Here is a 21,152-nt window from a genome sequence, read left to right as displayed (position 1 = left end):
GGACCCCCCCCCCCCCCCCCCTCACCTCCCAAGACCCCCATCCTTCACCCCCTCAACCTTCCGGAGGCTCCTTCATATCCACCTTTCAGCCCCCAACCTTTACACCCCCTCCACCCAACTTTCATGGGCTTGGCTCCCCAAGGCCCTGGCCCTTGGCAGCGCCACCCTAGTACCTTGGCACTGCCACCCTGGCATTGCTCCTGCCGGCTTTGCAGTGGTACCCAGACACCTTGGCCATGCCAGTGTGGCAGAGCCAATGTGCCAGCCTGGCAGTTCCAAGATGCCCGTATTTCAGGGGAGGGGCAGGGGGACACCCTGCCCTGTTCCTGACCACTCAGGAGCCTCCAATGGCCTGGGAGATCCTCTGGTCCCATTCCACATGGTCTGCATTTGTGTGGACCAATACTGAACGACGTTGGGCTGGGGACTCCCTAGTGGCTTGTTAGATGCCGGGAACCCGGTCGATCCTGGATGAGCATTTAAGTGGATTTAAAACTGGCTTAGGCGCACCAGGCTTGGTCATGCCCATTGTGGACAGGATCCTGATAGCGATGCCTCACGTGATCTGGGTGGATCTTGCAAGGAATATACTGGCTGCCAGGAAGCCCACGGGGAGGATTATCCTAGCATCTGCTGACAGCGTCGCGCTCCCTTTTGGGTGCAATGGGGTTGGTTTAGCTCACTGGGCTAAATCGCTGGCTTTAAAAGCAGACCAAGCAGGCCAGCAGCACGGTTCAATTCTCGTACCAGCCTCCCCGGCCAGGCGCCAGAATATGGCGACTAGGGGCTTTTCACAGTAACTTCATTGAAGCCTACTCGTGACAATAAGCGATTTTCATTTTTCAATGCGGCCGGTAGATTGCGCCCCTTATCTCTATGGTGATAGTAATCGGCTTTTAAACCGAAATGAGTCTGTGTCTTTCCCAGGTATCCTGTTTTCAGTGGATTTTGCGGCTACACTGCTGAGTTTGTTGTGTTTTAATGTTTTAGGGCAAAGCGGACCAAAGGATATGGGAGGAAAGGAGCGATAAGGCAATTGAATGGCGGAGCAGGCTCGATGGGCTGAATGGCCTCCTCCTGCTCCTATTTTCGATGTTTTTATGTTTCTAGGCCTTCAGAATCATATTGGACTTGAAACGTTACCTCTGGGTGGAATTTTACGCTGGCAGTGATTTACGGTCCCACTGCAGTCGATGGATGTTTGAATGCTGCCCCCTTTCATGGCTCCACTCCCCTCCGCGATGGACTGTACAATGTACCCCTACATTTCTTTCGCCACAGATGCTGCCGGACCTGCTGAACTTTGCTGCACTTTCTGTTTTTGTATTAGTTCCTCGTGATCTGCCTTTCCTTTGTTCTTCCCCTTCGCTCTGCAGCCTGGTTCAGCTTCGCCTACCCCACGTCTGTGAGAATTACCAGATCCCAGTTTACTTTGGGACGGGGGTCTGTGGGTTAACTCATTGTCACCTGTTACCAGGGCTGCCTGCCGAGCTTTGGAAACTCTTAAGAGTGCTTCCACATAGACTTTAATGGAAAGGGGAAGTGAGTTATTTTAATCCTCGAGGAGAATTGCCTCTCTGAGGCTTTCATAGGTGGAACCTACCTTAAACCCTCACATCCATTGGTTCAAAAGCAAGTTGCTTGACTCTTTCAACCTTGACTTAAGTTTGCTCAGGCAGTTTTTGGAGGCTTTGGAATTTATGTTAGTATGCTTCTGGCACTGACTCCATCATAAGCACCTAGGATAGCCTTTATTAGTCATCTCATAATTTCCAAAATCTCGGGCGCAATTCTCCCAAAGGGAGACAAAGTGCCGACGCCGGAGTGAAAACCGTCGGAGGCCGCTCCTCGCCCCCTATTCTCCCACCCCCAGGAGCGGCGCGGCGTCAATTACGCATGCCGGGCCTTGATGCCCGCGTCAAAGCGGTGCCGTGTAAACGACGTGGCCGGCGGTGCTTAAATGACGTCACCCATGCATGAGCAGGTTGGCCAGCGCCAACCCTCGCTTGCGCGGTTGCCGTCCTCCCCTCCGCTGCCCTGGAAGACATGGAGGAGTAATCTTGCGGGGTGGCGGAGGGAAAAGAGTGCGTCTTTCAGAGACGCCGGCCCGACGATTGGTGGGCACCGATCGCGGGCCAGACCCGTCCTGAGCACCCCCCTGGTGCTCAATCCTCCCCCCCCCCCCCCCACAGGCCCCACACGCAGCGGTCGCGCGCTGTTCATGCCGGCAGCGACCAGGTGTAGTTGGCGCCGGCGAGAACCGGTCGGATTAGGAAGGCCGCTCGGCCCATCTGGGCCGGAGAATCGTCGCTCGACCGCTAGAAACGGCGAGCGGCGATTCTCCGAGCGGCCTGTCGTAAAACGCGACACGCCATTTGGGGGGGGGGGGGGGAGAATCGCGTGCGGGTGCCAGGGCGGCGTGGCGTGAATCGCCCGGCACTCCCGCGATTCTCCCACCCGGCGTGGGGGTCGGAGAATCGCGCCCCTCATCTGAGAGTCCAGAAATCCATTGTTGAAACAACAGAGCTGCAGAGAAAACATTGCTTGATTGACAGCTCAGGTGCTCTGATCTCTGCTGTCAATTTCACAATGTCTATTTACACAAGGTTAAGTGGAATTGAGGGCTTGCGGATTCTGTTATTCGGCCATGGGGGAGTGAGTGGAGGGGCTTTGCTGGCGTGGGACATGAGGGTCCATGGGGGTGGGCAGATAGGCAGAACTTGGCATGGGGGTCTGAAGGTCCTTGGGCGTTGGTGACAGGGGTTTGGCATGGGGGCATGAGGGGCTCTGGGTGTGGGTGGAAGGGGCTTGGCATGGGGGCATAACGGGGCCATGGGTGTGGCTGAATCTATTTATTTAATTAATCTATTCTGATAATAAGCTGGTTTCAAGTAGGTTTTTATTGTAATTCACAACGTGGAGGGATGTGCAGGTACAGCCACCAGAGTGATATTTTAACAATCGTATGGAAATATGTTCCAAAATTATTTTCCAAAAATTACAGGGCCTTTACTTTCTTCTTGGCCATGACATCCGTTTCACTTCTTCATCTGTACGTTAGCAGCCAGAGTTGAATTCCATACGTGCCACCAGCTCTGTTACAAAACTTTGTAGCAATCTTGCCCTCTTCTTGCCAACACCTAGGACAGCTTCATGGTCCACCACATCATTGCTATCGTACTCCCTCGTCACTTTATTGGTGATCAGCGAAAGCCCGAAGACCCGCAGGCCACAGTGTCTAGCAACAGTGACCTCAGGAACGGTGCTCATCCCTGTTGAATGGTAGGCAGCGGAAGAAGTGTGTTAAGAAACGTTCATTTCCAGCACAGATATGCCACAAACACATGAGATTTCCACAGACTGGTTTTGATCGCCTCAGTGACATTGCAATACAGAAGGAGACTATTCGACCCATCAAATCTATGCCAGCTCTCTGCAGATCAGGCTTGTCCAACCTTTTCACTCAGAGCGGTCACATATATATTTCTTTCTCACTCAAGGGGCCGATGATGAACACACTTTGGAAATATAATATTTGGCACAACAATAAACTGATTTTCAAAAAGAAGTTGCTGGACAAAAGTAAAGTAATGTCGTAGCATTAATCTGATAGGAGTAACCAATAAAAACGATGAGGTGAGAGGGTTCTGTGTGTGTGTGTGGTGTGTGTGTCTCCAGGTCACTCACAGTCTCAGGGTGCTTGCTCACTCACCCACACCCACTGTGGGTGCCTGGCTACGTGTTGCTGTGGGGCCGTGAGAGTGAGTGAGGATCCTGAGAATGGGGGTAAGGCACACCCACTCTCTAGTACACACTCCTTCACTGCCACACACGTACACCAACACTCACTCACACTCACTCATTCACTCACTCTCACTCATTCACTCACTCACTCTCACTCATTCACTCACTCACACTCACACTCATTCCCACATACACTTACTGCCATTCACACACTTACTCACTCACTGACATGCACCGTCACTGTTGTGCTCATTCACTGTCGTGCACATTCACTGACACGCACATTCACTGACACGCACATTCACTGACATGCACATTCACCGAAACGCACATTCACTGTCTTGCACATTCACTGTCCTGCACACTCACTGTCGTGCACATTCACTGACATGCACATTCACTGACACGCACATTCATTGATGTGCATATTCACTGACATGCATATTCACTGACACGCACATTCACTGACATGCACATTCACTGACATGCACATTCACTGACAAGCACATTCACTGACACGCACATTCACTGACACACACATTCACTGTTGTGCACACTCACTGACATGCACATTCACTGTTGTGCACATTCACTGACATGCACATTCACTGACATGCACATTCACTGACACGCACATTCACTGTCGTGCACACTCACTGACATGCACATTCACTGTTGTGCACATTCACTGACATGCACATTCACTGACACGCACATTCACTGTCGTGCACATTCACTGTTGTGCACATTCACTGACACGCACATTCACTGTTGTGCACATTCACCGTTGTGCACATTCACTGACACGCACATTCACTGTTGTGCACACTCACTGACACACATTCACTGACATGCACATTCACTGTTGTGCACATTCACTGACACGCACATTCACTGACACACATTCATTGACATGCACCTTCACTGTCGTGCACATTCACTCGTGCACATTCACTGACATGCACACTCACTGTTGTGCACATTCACTGTCGTGCACATTCACTGACCCGCACATTCACTGTCCTGCACATTCACTGTCGTGCACATTCACTGTCGTGCACCTTCACTGTCTTGCAGATTCACTGACATGCACATTCACTGACATGCACATTCACTGACATGCACATTCACTGACACACACATTCTCTGACACACACATTCACTGTCGTGCACACTCACTGACATGCACATTCACTGTCGTGCACTTTCACTGTTGTGCATCGTCACTGTCTTGCACATTCACTGTCGTGCACACTCACTTGCTCTCATTGTGGTTCACTCACCACGGCACCACGTCATTCCAGGACCAGCTGCGACTTCTCCCTCCTGAGGTACAGCCGTGCCCCTTCCAACCACCACAGAGTAAATTAATGTGGAGGCCCACCCCTTCCCCACTGTCACCCCATTCTGTCCAGTTCCCCCCTCCCTACTGTCCCCCTCCCCTCTCCCCTACTGTCACCCCTTTCCGTCCCATTCCCCACTCCCCACTTTAGCCCCATTCTATCCCATTATTCCCCCTCCCACTGTCTCCTCCTCCCACTCTGTCCTCTCCTCCCCGCTGTCTCTCCCCCCCCCCCCCCCCCCCCGCCCCCTCCACTGCCCCCACTCCCCAGCTTCTCCAACCCGACCTGACCTTGCAGCGAACATCCCGCATCCTTGGAACCATTCTGGTAAATCTCCCCTGAACTCTCTCAATGACCTTGGAATCCTTCCTCTGGCGTGGTGACCAGAACCGAGAGCAATACTCCAAGATCGGAGGTGCATTTTTCAGGGTAATTCCTTTCCTTTTTGGTGCTGTTTTCTTTCCTCTTTATTTGCCTCTCCCAGGAGATGGCATGGTAATGAGAGGAAAGTGAAGGAGACTGAAGAGGGGAGGGTGTTGGGAGTTGGGAGGGAGTGGCATAGTCACATTGTCAGCGCCCCAGAGATCTAGGGTAATGTTCTGGGAACAGCGTTTGAACCTGACCACGGCAGGTGTGAACCTTGAATTCCACAAAAATCTGGAATTACAACATGGCTGTGAAATCATTGGCATAAAATCCCTACTGGTTTACTGATGTTCTTTAGGAAATGGATGGAAATCTTCCATCCTTACCTGGTCTGGCTTACATGTGCCTCACGATCCCAGTAGACTGATAAATACCCTCTGAAATGGCCCAGCAAACCACTGTCGGTCAATAAGTGCTGGCCCAACCAGTGATGCCCACATCTAACGAATGAGTTTTAAAAAATTCATCCTGGGCTCTTAAAGGAGATATTTGGCTTCAATTTTCGCAAACCCCTTTGAAGATCGCCAAAGTAACGGCATTAACTCCAGAAAGCGGGAAACTACAGGTCAGTTAATAGGGAAAATGTGAGAGGCGATTATTAAAGACGTTGTAGCAGGACACTTGGATAAGCTCAAGGTAATTGGGCACAGTCAACCGGTTTTGCAAAAAGGAAATCATGTTTAACCAACTTATTGAGTTCTTTGAGGAGATAATGTGCTGTAGATAAAGGGGAACCTGTGGATGTACTGTACTTAGATTCCCAGAAGGCATTTGATAAACTGCCACATAAAATGTTATTGTGGAAAATGGAAGCTCATGTTATAGGAGGTAGTATATTGGCTTGGATGGAGATTGGTTAGCAAACAGGAGGCAAAGGGTTGGCATAAATGGGACTTTTCCAGGTTGGCAAGATGTAACAAGTGGTGTGCCACAGAGATCAGCACTGGGACCTCAATTGTTTTTGTTAATAAATTTAGAATACCCAATTATTATTTTTTTCCCCAATTAAGGGGTAATTTAGCATGGCCTACACATCTTTGGGTTGTGGGTGTGAGACCCACGCAGACACGGGGAGAATGTACAAATTCCACATGGACAGGGACCCAGGGCCGGTTTTGAACCGTGTCCTTGCCTTTGTGAGGCAACAGTGCTAACCACTGTGCCACCCTGCCACTGAAGACCTCACTTGTTTACAATTTCTATAAATGACTTGGATGGAGGCATTGAAGGGTTGGTTGCCAAATTTACAATGACACAAGATGGGTAGGAAAGAAGAGTACATAAGGAAGCTATAAAAAGATACAGATAGGTTAAGTGACTGGGCAAAGATCTGGCAAATGGGGTATAATCTGGGAAAATGAGAAGTTGTCAATTTTGGTAGAAAGAATAAAAAGAGGCTTAGAGCACCATCGAACGGCCACGCTGCCCCCAGAAAGCAGCTCGCTGTGGTTTAACATAGCTGATGGAAGCCGGGAGACCCTGCACCCGGGATCTACCCAACCCGCAACGCCTCATGAGATCTAACGCGATCTCGCCCTTGAGGCCAGGAACATTTTTTGGCAAATCTGCATATTAGAGCAAGACAGCTGGCCTGACTTCAATATGCAGTTTGGCGAGGCACCCGAGCTGTTGGGGTCTATCCCCTTCGCTGCGGGGACCTCGGGTGAGCACCGTTCAGTACTGATCTCCACTAATGGGGGCCATTTGGAATGGCACATGTGGAGGTTTCCCAGCGTCACGGAGGTCCCCAGGGTCATGCCCTTTGGGCAGGGTGGTACTCTGGCATTGCCAGCCTGGCACATTGCTAATGCCATGTGGGTGTCAGTCTGGCACTACTCAGGTGCCAAGATGATGTTTGTTACGGGCTGGGGATGCTCTATGTGGGTGTTGGGGGGGGGGGGTTCTGGAGACCCTCACATAGTGCCTTGGGGCTTGGGGGGGTCAGGGGTCACTTTGTGGGCTCCATTTTTATATGGCGTACCGATCTCTCGCTACACTGAGGATTTACGGCGAGCGAAGCTCCTCAGCGCACAAAATGGGGCTATGTGGGGCCTCGGCTGGGCATTCCCTGCCTCGGTCCCCTACCTAACCCGGGAGCCTTTTCATAGTGTTTATATAGGATCATTGCAGTTTAAAGCAGGATTTAACTAAATGGGAACAAGAGTGCCGGGAAATATACCACTAAGGACACTTACTATGGGACGTTTTACCCATTTAGTTAAATCCTGCCTATATTCTCTAAATGGTGAGAAAGTGCAGAGTTTTGAAATGTGGAGGGATCTGGTCGTCCTAGTGCATGAATTGCAAAAGACTAGTATATGGTTACAGAAAGTGATTCGGAAAGTGATAGAATATTATAGTTTATTGTGAAAGGAAATAGGGAGGTTATGCTTCATTTGTATAGGGCACTAGTGATACCACATCTGGAGTAAGGTAAAAGGTAAAGTCGCCACAGTGCCAGATGACCGTAGGCTGCTTTCCCCTTTGAGAGGGAAGAGCTGGCTGGTGGTGATTTAACCTGAGGGTCACCATACCTCAGGCGAGGGGCAAGATTGAGAAGGCGGAGCCTTCATGAATAAGCATCTGGAGTACTGTGTAGAGTATTGATCTCCTTATTTAAGGAAGCAGTTCAGAGAAAGTTTACCAGACTAATCCCTGGAATGGGCAGGTTGTCTTCTGGGGAAAGGTTGGGCAGGCTCGACTTGTATTCACTGGAGCTCAGAAGAGTGAGAGGCGACTTGATTGAAACCTTTAAGATCCTACGGGGCATTGACAGGGTCAATGTGGAGAAAATGTTTCCTCTTGTGGGAGAATCTAGAGCTTGGGGTCACTGTTTAAAAATAAGGGCTAGCTCATTTAAAACGGGGAAGAGGCAAACTTTTTTCACTCAGAGGGTCGTGAGTCTTTGGAATGCTCTTCCTGAAAAAACATTGGAAACAGAGCCGTTGAATATTTTTAAGGCAGAGGTGGATAGATTCTTGGTAACCAAGAAGGGGTGATAAGTTATCGGGTGTAGGCAGAATGCAGATTTTCGGTTACTGTCCGATCAACCATGCTCTTGGTAAATGGCAGAGCAGGCTCGAGGGGCTGAATGGTCCTCTCCTGATCCTTGTTCACATGCTCATATTGACGGACAGGTGAAGGAAGCCATCTGTTCCATTGTGTATGCTTCAAACGAATATTAAACCTTGCAGGTTTACGTGTGTAACATCCTCCTTCCCCAATGCACTGTGCCATGGGGTGGTAGCATGTTAGTCCATTTGCTCTCCCTCATGGGTCTGGTTTCTGATACCAACATGGCTGCAAGAGGAGACATGATGGAAATGCTCGATTGAGGAAGGCCAATCAAAGAATAATGTACCCCAGACCACTGTACCTTCCATATCCTTAAACACACCATAATCCACTATTGTAACTTCACCTGTCTCCGCCCCCCCTGCTCCCCCTCATTGGTCCCTGTGCCTTCAGCAGGAATTGCTCTGGAATTCTGTCCCTAAACTTCTCCAACTCTCTTTCCTCCTTTAAATTGATCCGTAAAGCCCACCTCTTTGAGCCACTGTCCTGATATCTCCTTATGTGACTTTGTATGTTTGCCTGAGGGGACAGATCAGCCTTCAATGTAAGGCCTCATCTAAATGATGGCACCTCCAACAGTGCAGCATTGAGTGTCAGCGTAGATTAATTTGAAGTATTCTTACTGACTTACCTTTCCTGTACCATTTGTTATCCTATATATAGCTATATATATATAACTCCATAAGATCTCCTTTCAAGGTTGGAAAGCACAAATGGTTCTTAATTTTCTCAGATGTACGGCAGAGCTAAGAAGTTTGGTGCGGGACATAGAATCATAGAATTTACAGTGCAGAAGGAAGCCATTCGGCCCATCGAGTCTGCACCAGCCCTCGGAAAGAGCACCCCACTTAAGCCCATGCCTCCACCCTATCCCCGTAACCCCACCCAACCTCCTTTTTTCTGGACACTAAGGGGCAATTTTATCATGGCCAATCCACCTAACCTGCACGTCTTTGGACTTGTGGGAGGAGACCGGAGCACCCGGAGGAAACCCACGCAGACACGGGGGAAGAACGTGTAGACTCCGCACAGACAGTGACCCAAGCTGGGAATCGAACCCGGGACCCTGGAACTGCGAAGCAACCGTGCTAACCACTGAGCTACCATGCCGGCATCGCTATTACCAAATTATTCCGAAATTGTAACTGCAGAGTGGGAGTCAGGCAAAGGGCCTAATTTTAATTATGCAGGTGGATGGGTTTGTGAGGTTCAAAATTCTACGAGGACTACAAAGCGGAATGCTGCATTTCCAACACTGTGTAGGATCTTTATTAATGAATTTCAGAAATGATATGTGTTATGCCAGAGAAGTAAAGAGCTGTTGCATTTGTGATTTATTTTGGAATTCTGGTCAGAGTTATTCTCACCTTTAATAGATTAGCAATTGTTCGGGGAATTAGTCAGTTTGGGAAAAGCGAAGAAGCGAGTCACCTCTCTGTATTATCAGTATGTTTATTTACTTGCATAGACTTTGTCACCCTCACTCCTTCACCAGATATCTTTTCTGCCTCCAATCCTTCCTTACCTATCCTTCTGTCCGTTTCTCTCTCTATTCCTCAGTGTGCATTGTGTTTTTTTTCTCTCTCTAATCGTGCATTTGGGGGGGGTGCAGGACAGACCAGAGGTTGGTGGCTTTGCCCAGGAAACCCACCAAGGAACCTTGTGAAGAAAAGGTGCAAATTCTACAAGTGGCTGGCAGCTCTCTGGTCCTTGCAGCATCGCCGGTTTTAAAGGAGATTGCGGAGGGAAGGACAGTGACCCAAGCCGGAATCGAACCTGGGACCCTGGAGCTGTGAAGCGATTGTGCTAACCCCTGTGCTACCGTGTTGCCCGTGTTACCGTCGAGTTACGAGCCATTGAGAGTCGAGCATTTGATGTTAAAGCAGAAGCCAATCCTTTGGGAGGAAGTTTTAGGAGTGGTGGAACTGTGAGTGATCAATTTAAACTCGAGGAAGCAGCGAAGACCAACAACGTCAGCTGGTGAGGGAACACTGAGACAGCAGCTTGGGGTTAGTGGCTATTGAATAGAATTGTAAAGGTCATGAAGAATCAACATTCGGAGGATCAGAGGAACAAAATCGTCTTTACTCTGTTGAAGATCATAGCAAGCCAGGGATTGTGGACTAGTAGGACACTGGGCTAAATAGCTGGCTTGCAATGCAGAACAATGCGAGCAGTGCGGGTTCAATTCCTGTCCCAGCCTCCCCGAACAGGCCCCGGAATGTGGCGACTAGGGGCTTTTCACAGGAACTTCATTGAAGCCTACTTGTGAAATGAGTGATTATTCTTATTCTAGTACCCCAGAGGTAGTGGGTTAATAACCCAAAGGTTCCAGATTAATAATCCAGGGTTTGAGAGTTCCAATCTCTCTGGAGCAAGTTGTGAAAGTGAATTTTGATCATGGGTGGAGCAACATCAGGAAAGCGATCATGCCAGTTTCTGAATTGTTGCTTGGTTGAGAATTAGATTGATCGGATAGAGGTCTTTAAGATTATGATAGGTTAGATGTTGAGAAGATGCGTTCACTTGTCAGACAGACCGGAAGTAAGGGCCATAAATCGAAGCTAACCATGAATAAATCAGTGGTTAGAATGTAAAACTTGCTCCCTCGAGGAGTGATTGAGGCAAATGGCATTGATAAATTTAATAGCAAGCCAGATAAATACATGAGAGAGAAAAGAATAAGAGGGCATGTTGATAGGGTGAAATGAAGGAGAAATGGCAGGAGGCTAATAGGGAGCATAAACACCGGCATCGACCAATTGGACGGAATGGTCTATTTCTGTCTTGTAAGCTCCAAGACTCTACAATGCCAACCATTGTAATGTTTTTGGACAGGAAAAAATAGAGTACAAAAGAGGGAGACAGCTGAACAGTCAACGGGCAACTGTGAATATGGACAAGAAACACTGGGCGGGATTCTGCGCTCCCCCAGCCGTGTGTTTCTCGGTGAAGCATCGTTCGCTGGTGGTGGGATTCTATCTTCTTGCTGCTTGTCAATGGGATTCCCCATTGTAACCACCCCACGCTGCCAGGAAACCCGTGGGCGGGGCTGTGCTGCAGGCGGGAAAAGTAAATCCCGAAGACCGGAGAATTCCAGCCACTGTTTAGATCCCAGGGACAAACAAAAAAAGGAGGTAGTAATGCCAAGATCTCAGGGGGAGATGGCGGCACAGCGGTAATTTCATCAGACAATAACCCAGAGGCCCAGGCAAGTGATCTGGGGGACATGGGTTCAAATCCCACTATGGCAGCTGGTGGAATTCAAATGCAATTAATTAATCAGGAATTGAAAACCAGTCTCAGTAATGATGATCATCAAACCATCATCGATTGTCTTAAAGGCCCTTTCGGTTCACTAATGTCCTTCAGGGAAGGAAATCTTCCGTCCTTACCTGGTCTGGCCTGTATGTGACTCCAGACCCACAGCAATGTGATTGACTCTTCACTGCCCTCAATTCAAGGGCAATTAGGGATGGGCAACAAGAAAAAAGAAAAAATATCAAACAGATTATTGTATTTATTGTATGAAATGAAACAGAAATGTGTGTAATAAAAATTCATTTGTTGACATCAAAGCTTGAGGGAATTTAATCAAAATGGTTGAAGTGTTAGCGGGAATGGTAAAGGGCTACAAAGTGTGAGTGGAATCGAGCTGATGGTCACAGCACACTGATACTCTGATGTGTGCTTTGCTGCTTAATCCACATCCAGGCATTATTGCCACCTCTTGCATGTCAACCTTGGTTCTGTTTCTCTCGTTTCTGGGTAAGCAGGCTGTGGATTTAAGAATTAGTCTGCGGGCAGCACGGTGGCTCAGTGGTTAGCACAACTGCCTCACGGCACTGAGGTCCCAGGTTCGATCCCGGCTCTGGGTCACTGTCCGTGTGGAGTTTGCACATTCTCCCCGTGTCTGCAGGGCCGGCTCAAGGCACCGGCAACTCGGGCTGTCACCCGGGGCGCCATGTGCTAGGGGGCGCCAGACTCGGGTCCCGCGCATGCGCAGTTGGGCCGGCGCCAACCAGCGCATGCGCGGTGGCCGCAACCCCCAGTGTGGCCGCACTCCCCCAGGGCGGCCCCCCCCCCCCGTCCGTCCCCTCGGTCCGCCCCCCCGCTCGGTCCGCTCCCCCCCCGCCTCGGGTCCGTCCCCCCGCCCCCCCCCCCCCTCGGGTCCGCCCGCCCCGCCCCGCCCCCCCTCGGGTCCGCCCCCCCCCGCCCTCCCCTCGGGTCCGCTCCCCCCGCCCTCCCCTCGGGTCCCCCCCCGGGTCCGTGCCCCCCGGGTCCGCCCCCCCTCGGCCCCGCCCCCCTCTCGGCCCCGCCCCCCTCGCGCCCCCCCCCCCAACCCCAAGGGCGCCGAAGTTCAGCTTGCCCGGGGCGCCAGCAACCCTAGGGCCGGCGCTGCGTGTCTGCGTGGGTTTCGCCCCCACAACCCAAAAATGTGTAGAGTAGGTGGATTGGCCACGCTAAATTGCCCCTTAATTGGAAAAAATAATTGGGTAATCTAAATTTAAAAAAGAAGAAAAAAAAAGAATTAGTCTGCACCCTAATGCGGTACAGAGGGAGCTATATTGTTGGGCGGATGTAAAAGATTCCATGGCACTATTTGGGCGGCATGGTAGCACAGTGGCTAGCACTGTTGATTCACACCGCCAGGGTCGATTCCCGGCTTGGGACACGTTCTCCCCATGTCTGCGTGGGTTTCCTCCGGGTGCTCCTGTTTCCTCCCACAAAAACGTGCTTGTTAGGTGAATTGGATATTCTGAATTCTCCCTCACTCAATCCAACCAGGAGCCGGAGTGTGGTGACTAGGGGCTTTTCACAGTAATCTCATTGCAGTGTTACTGCAAGCCTACTTGTGACAATAAAGATTATTATTATTATTAATAAGAGCAGAGCAATTCTCTGGATGTTCCAACCAATATTTATCCTTCAAGCAACGGCGAGAGCAGATGATCCGTTTGTTTCTTTCATTGCTGTTATTGAAACTTTGCTGTGCATGAATTGGATTCTGCGGGGCCGACACATCAAAAGTACTTAATTGGCTGTCAGTGCTTTGGGATGTCCACAGGTTGAGTGAAGCACCAGGTAAAGTCAAGCCCACCGATCATTCTGCAGCCTGCTAAAACATATTGTGTACCAGCTGGTATGAAATACCTTACCCACAGCATCAACTCCGAGTTTGTGAAGAAGACATGCTTCCGCAATCGTCTCAAAGCTGGGACCTCCAACCATGCAGTAGACACCTTCATGTACATAATCAGAGCAGTCCAGTTCCCTGCTTATTTGCAGAGCCAGTTTTCCGAGGCTTTTGTCATATGCGTCAGACATACAGGGGAAACGGGGGCCAAACCTATCGATAAGAACACCACAATACTTTATTTTATTTTTAAATCTTCTCCCTCTTCTTTTAGTTCAAAGATTTTCTCACAGGTACAAAAATAATTTTGTTGGAAGGTTAGATAGGATACAATCTTGTCCTCTGACAGCACCTTCAGAACCCACGATTTGGACCATCCAGAAGGATGACGACAGCAGGTGCATTGGGAACACCTGCACCTGGAGGTTCCCCTCCAACCCCACACCATATCGCCGTACATCATTGTCACCGGGTCAAAGCCCTAGAAATCAGGGCAGCACGGCGGCACAGTGGTTAGCACAGCTGCCTCATGGCGCTGAGGTCCCTGGTTCTCTGTTTGGGTGACACCGGGCTGGATTCCCTGTTTCAGCATCTCAGTGCTGGCACCAGTGGAGCAAGTGTGGTCTTTTACAACCCAAAAAAAAAAAAAATTGGCGCTGACCCCTCAACTGATTCCGGGACTGGTGAGGGGCTAGCAGTGGCGCTGGGTGAAACTCCTGCGCCGAAAACGGACGGCTCCCGGATCGCGCATGGCTGACGACCTGCAGTGGTCGTGCCATCCAACATGGCGTCGGCCGTGCGCGGAACCGACCCGCCATCTGCGACCCCAAAGCCTCCCCCCTGGCCACCCCCACCTGTCCCCCCCAGCCCTCACAGAAGCACCCCCCTCCGCCCACATCCCGGCCAGTGGCACGGATCCCGGCCAAGTGTGGCGGCGCTGGATACAGTCCGCAGCCACCAAGCCTGGTTCCCGCACGGCTGACATGTCCCGCGCCTTCGGGAACTCAGCCCATCGGAGGTGGACCACCACAGGACGGCCGGCTCATGACGCGCCAATTCCATTGCAACAGCGCATGACGTGATGCCGCCATTTCTGAGGGGCCGGAGCATGGCTGACCGCCGTCAAACCAGCCCCGATTGTGCCATCAGAGCCCATTTTCTGCCTGATCGGCAAACACAATTTCGGCATCGGGCAACGGAGTATCCCGTCCTATTTTCTCCCACTGGAGCTGAATTGCAATAGCTTTACCATCTCCCTGTGGTCGTAAAGCGGGATGCAATTCAGTGTTCCACGCCAGGCAAACCTAAGCCTGACGGCTCATTTAAATATGCAGATATGGATCTCTCCCTTGTTGACGAGGTCCAGATCACGTCAGGCGGAACGAGTCGGGCGACTCACGACCGGCTCAGCATCTGGTGCGGAGGCCAATTTGAGGCTCTCGCATGGTTCCACCGTTGTGTCCGGTTTTGCTCCGGGCATCGCTGAATTGCCCCCTAGTTTCAGTCCTCCCCCCAAGTGGAATCATCTCTCCATAAGTCCCCTATTTATTTTAATGAATTCCATTTGGCCGCCCCTCAACCTACGTCTCAGCCAGGCAGAATGGTTGTTCTGTGACCGAGATATTTAAAATTATGGGGTGGGGGGAGATTTCCCATGGCCATTTTTTGGGAATGACTGAGGGGACGGGGAATTGAGTGGGAGCCCCAAAACAGTATTTACACTGGCGGGATTTTCCTGCTCAATTGTCCCTGCCCCCTGCCAGTGACATGACCGGGCTCCTGCCATGTAATGGCAGGAACCCCATTATAATATGTTTAAATAAGATTCGCGGACCTCCCCACTATAACATCCCCTCCCATGCTCGGACGTCCAGCCCCCTGGGCCATGATGTCACGCAGCCCGAATCATTAGGGCAGCACGATAGCATTGTGGATAGCACAATCGCTTCACAGCTCCAGGGTCCCAGGTTCGATTCCGGCTTGGGTCACTGTCTGTGCGGAGTCTGCACATCCTCCCTGTGTGTGCGTGGGTTTCCTCCGGGTGCTCCGGTTTCCTCCCACAGTCCAAAGATGTGCGGGTTAGGTGGATTGGCCATGATAAATTGCCCTTAGTGTCGGGTGGTGTTACTGGGTTATGGGGATAGGGTGGAGGTGTTGACCTTGGGTAGGAGGTAGGGTGCTCTTTCCAAGAGCCGGTGCAGACTCGATGGGCCGAATGGCCTCCTTCTGCACTGTAAATTCTATGTAATAACAGATTTTGAAAAGCGGTAGACAGGTGAACAGAAGCCTCTAGGACACCCAGCTAGGTACAATCACCGGGCGGGGGCGGGGGGGGGGGGGGGGGGGGGGTCATGCCCATGCTGCACCCTGGCATAATATCAAAGCTTGGACAGTGCTGGGTTATGCTTCTTCGTGTAGCATAAGCCGATTCCTTGATTTATGCTCTGACAAAGGAAGGTCCAGACTTTGTAATGAGTTCAATATGTTTATTGAACTATTAACAATTCTTAAAAGGAGTTTGACTCTCCTGCTAATCTAACTGTAGTAACTCAGTTTAACTAAACCAGCCTGCTCTAAGCCACGTGCTGGGTGTGATGCTTCTGATCAACCCTGATGCACTCTCTAGATGTCTGTCTGTGGAAAGAGACAGAGCATGTGGGCCCTGTCCTTTTATATGGGTTGTGGTAATGCCACCTCTGGGTGTCTTGACTGCTCATTGGTTGTGTCCTATTCTAAGTGTTCATTAGCTGCATGTTTGGTTGTGTCCTATTCTAAGTGTTCATTAGCTGCATGTTTGGTTGTGTCCTATTCTAAGTGTTCATTAGCTGCATGTTTGCATATCATGACATCTCCGGTGCTCCCTCTGGTGTTTACTTAGTTGTAGTGTATTTAACCCCCTTGTGTATGTACGGTGATGCATATCACCACAGACTGTATAAAACCTGCATAGCTACGTACCGTTCGTCATTGGGTCCGCAGAGGGGATGCTGGCCAGCGAGACCTGGCAGATTAATGTGATCCTTAATGATCATGATGTCTCCTGTGTTGTAGCCATCGGCAACCGATCCTGCAGCATTGGTCACGATCAGGACTTCAACACCCAACAATCGGAATACTCGGACAGGAAACGTCACCTTGGAAACACGGAGAGAGACACAGTTTAATGTTGCCTGGAGTGACCTACCGCTGGCCTTCATATCCTGGCTGGCACAGTGGTTAGCACTGCTGCCAGCACCAGGAACCCGGGTTCGATTCCGATCTCGGATGACTGTCTGTGTGGAGTTTGTACGTTCTCCCAGTGTCTCCGTGGATGTCCTCCAGGTGCTCCGGTTTCCTCTCACAGTCCAAAGATGTGTGGGTTAAATGGTTTGGCTATGATAAATTGCCCCTTCGTGTCCTAGGATAGTGCAGGCGAGTGGCTGTTTCAGAGGGTCAGTGTGGACTCGATGGGCTGAATGGACTTCTGCACTGTAGGGATTCTATGATTCTAAGCCTGATGACGTGAAACTATTTCAGTCATCATCAAGTACCAGGCGCGCTAGGAACTCTTTAAAGAATGACAAGTTGCTGGAATTTGGAAGTGATCGTTAGAAAATCACTTTATCAACTTGTAAAGCTTACCAATGAACACCAAACATTAAATTTAGAGTACCCAATTCTTTTTTTTCAATTTACAGGCAACTTAGTGTGGCCAATCCACCTATCCTGCACATCTTATTAATAATAATAATAATAATCTTTATTGTCACAAGTAGGCTTACATCAACATTGCAATAAAGTTACCGTGAAAAGCCCCTAGTCGCCACATTCCGGCGCCTTTTCGGCTACACAGAGGGAGAATTCAGAATGTCCAATTCACCTAACAAGCAGGTCTTTCACGACTCGTGGGAGGAAATTGGAGCACCCGGAGGAAACCCACTCAGACACGGGGAGAACGTGCACAGACAGTGACTCGAGCCGGGAATCAAACCCGGGTCCTCAGTGCTGCGAGGTAGCAGCGCGAACCACTGCGCCACCGTGACACCCTCAATCAACACATCTTTAACCATTTCAACTAGCCTCGCACTATTTTCGATCTCCAAGAAAACCTTTCGGCTCGCCCTAGCTCGCATTATGATTACACACGATGCATGGGCGGCGAATTACAACCATCGTCCCTCAGATTTCCTGTCGCGTTGGTGGTTTGTAAATTCCATTTTATCCATTCCAACGGTTTCCTCCACAATTCCAGTGTTATTTTTGCTTCACTATCCTATGCAGAGGCATGCGCCATCTCTTGGGTGAGGAGCCTCCATGCTTTTACTCAATTTACCTGCCATTGCTGCATTCTTCCTTTGATACCTTCCCCCAACAAAAAGCTACTAATTGCATCCTTGAAAGTTCCAATTGTCCACAAGTATCCACCAGTTTTCGGGACAGAGAATGCCAGATTTCTTTAGCACTCCTTGTAAAATCCTGCTTCCTGATTTCCACCCTGAAGAACCTGGTTATAATCTCGAAATGACACGTCCCTGTTCTCGATTCCCCCCATGAGATAGTTTCTCCATATCTATCTGCCCCAGAAACTCCTTTTTAACGCTCAACTCAACCCTCAAACATCCTTATTGAAGGGAATACAAGCCCCCTGTCTCATAATTCAACACCAAGTCTTCAGTATCGTACTGATGCTGTTTTTAAAAAATATTTTAAAAAACATTTAGAGTACCCAATTCATTTTTTCCAATTCAGGGGTAATTTAGCATGGCCAATCCACCTAGCCTGCAAATCTTTTGGTTGTGGGGGTGAAACCCACATAAACATGGGGAGAATGTGCAACCTCCACACGGACAGTGACCCAGAGCCGGGTTCAAACCCGGGACCTCAGCACTGTGAGGCAGCAGGGCTAACCCACTGCACCACCGTGCTGCCCCTTACTGATACTGTTGAGGTTACATTTAAAATGGGCTCATCATCTCTCTTTTTCCATCTTTAATATACGAGGAGGTCCCAGGTGTTGCCCTCCCTGCCCCGTTAGGAGATTGCTCATCCGGAAACTCCCCGAGCAGGACTTTTCAATCCCTAGCGAGTAACTAATGGGGCACATAGCGAGATGCCCCACATGTCTATCTGCGTGGTTACCGAGAGGATGCAAACTGCAGAGTTTGCAGCTTTTATTTCAGGCAGCTTTGCACTTGCCGCTTTTTTCCAGTTACGTATTAAAGGCAAACCCGTAGATCGGAGCAAAGCCGAGGGCCATTGTAATCGTGCACTGTATCAATGTGGAGGCTGTTTAAATCACAAAGTGAAACAGACAATGAGGTTAAACTATGTACAGGAACAGCAATTGAAATGCAAATCGTTAGTCCTTGACATCTAAATCCTTCCTGATCGGATCCCCACACCATACACTTCCTTCCCATTGGCCAGGGTTTGTGCGGTCCTATGCGATACACCTTAGGCGGGTTATGTGGCCCGCGAATGACCATTCCTTAAAGGGATCACGTTACCACATCCCTACCTCCTCAAATTATATACATTACAAGATAATACCAAATAACTATTTATAACGAGGGCAGAACCACAAACTGTGGTGATAGGGATTGCACCCTATCAGGCGACTTCGAGAACACCCCAGTTCTTTGACAGGTTCTTTCACCATCGAGGTAGTGAAACCAGTGACAGATAGTGGTTGTCTAAAGATCTCCTTCTTACGTGGTCCACGTGCTTTTGCTCCTCTCTCCCTTGTAGGTCAACCAAATAAGGTACAGGATCAGACCTTGCTACCATTCTCCCAGGTAACCATGTTAGTCCAACCCGAAGTTTCAAACAAAAAAAAAATAGATAATCTTCTTTGAAGGGTCTTTGGTTGAGCCACAGTATTTATTTTGCGTAGCTTGCCTTGCCTTCAGCAAATTGGGGACCAGGAGGTCTAACCGAGTACAGAGACAACAGCCTATCAACAGTTCTGCTGGCGTTACCCCGGTGGTAATGTGGGGACGGTGTTATAAGAAAGGAGGAAATTGGCGAGCTTGAGATCTGAAAGTTTGCACTGCTCTTTCCACCAGCCCATTCAAGGCCAGGTGATAAGGGCCTGTGCGAATGTGCTGGATATTGTTGGTCTGGAGAAAACACTGGAAATCCTCCCCCATAAAAGTTGGTGCCATTATTCAAAGCCAGCGCTCCGAAAGCTTGTGATTTCAAATAAACCTGTCGGACTTTAACCTGGTATTGTGAGACTTCTCACTATGTTCAAGCACAGCAGTATATAAACAGGTCTTTTTACTCCTCGACTCCCAGGTCCACACCCATTGAGCCCCTGTTCCCTGAGCCCCGCGCTCTCTTCCCGAGGCTAGAGTTTGCGTGCCCCTGGTGATAGGCTCTGGCGGGTTCTGTGGCCCACGAATGGTCGCTCCTTAAAGAGGCCACTCTACCTCAGTAATAATCTTGGAACATTCTTAAAACCACATTACAAGTACAAGAGGTAGGTCATTTATCAATTAAACTCTGCATCAGAATTATCTTCGTTTGTGTAACAGCCCCTGATTTTAATGAGCCCCTAGGTTGGGTGAAATAGTAGTTCGGCCGCCTACAAGGGAAGAAGCAAAATTCAATGAGTATATGGGCGGCACAGTGGTTCGCACTGCTGCTTTATAGCGCCAGGGACCCGGGTTCAATTCTGCCTGTGCGGAGGTTGCACGTTCTCCCCGTGTCTGCGTGGGTTTCCTCCGGGTGCTCCGGTTTCCTCCCACAGTCCAAAGATGTGCAGGTTAGGTGGGATTGGGGCCTGGGTAGAGTGTTCTTCCGGAGGGTCGGTGCAGACCCGATGGGCTGAATGCCTTCCTCCTGCACTGTAGGGATTCTATGACGACTGAGACTAGATTCTCAATTGCAGATTATTAATTGAATTTAAATTCCACCGACTGCTCTGGTGGGATTCGAACCCCTGTCCTCAGAATGTTGGCCTGGATCCCTGGGTCCAGATATTTTGCCTGAAAAGATGTGATATAAAGGCTGTATTTAAGTTTATTCCTCAACCAACATTACTTACTGAACACAGATTTTCTGGTCATGATCACATTTCTGTTTATCAGGGCTCACTGTGTACATATGGGACGGGATTCTCCCCTACCCAGCGGGGCAGGGGGTCCCAGCGTCGCGGAGTGCCGCCAACCAATCCGGCGTTGGGCCTCCCCAAAGGTGCGGAGAATTCTGCGCCTTTAGGGGCTAGGCCCGCGTCGGAGTTGTTGGCGCCACGCCGACTGGTGCCAACGGCCTTTGACGCCTGCCGGCCGGCGTCGGGGCTGGCCGAAAGGCCTTCGCCGGTTTGCACATGCGCCGGTGCGTCTGTGGCCACGGACGTCACCACCGTCTCTTCCGCCTCCGCCATGGTGGAGACCGTGGCGGCGCCGGAAGAAAAAAAGAGTACCCCCACAGCACTGACCTGCTGA

The 21,152-nt window shown here is 50.1% G+C and overlaps 1 protein-coding gene across 1 annotated transcript in view; it reads right to left on the bottom strand.

Annotated features, from left to right (window-relative positions):
• Nucleotides 1-2,890: 2,890 nt before the first annotated feature.
• The window catches only part of pnp4a (purine nucleoside phosphorylase 4a), a 37,167-nt gene continuing 18,905 nt past the window's right edge, over nt 2,891-21,152 (bottom strand). Inside the window, exons 4-6 of the mRNA XM_038803703.1 lie at nt 16,684-16,859; nt 13,748-13,938; nt 2,891-3,272 (exon numbers count right to left, since the gene is read on the bottom strand). Coding sequence (XP_038659631.1) covers nt 3,058-3,272; nt 13,748-13,938; nt 16,684-16,859 — 582 coding nt within the window. The 3' untranslated portion in view covers nt 2,891-3,057. The remainder of the gene's footprint in view (nt 3,273-13,747; nt 13,939-16,683; nt 16,860-21,152) is intronic.

This window comes from Scyliorhinus canicula, chromosome 7 (genome assembly GCF_902713615.1).
Source record: "Scyliorhinus canicula chromosome 7, sScyCan1.1, whole genome shotgun sequence".
Classification (NCBI taxonomy): Eukaryota; Metazoa; Chordata; class Chondrichthyes; order Carcharhiniformes; family Scyliorhinidae; genus Scyliorhinus; species Scyliorhinus canicula.
Note: the sequence above shows the minus strand (reverse complement) of the source record. Positions and strands in the feature narration are given on the sequence as shown.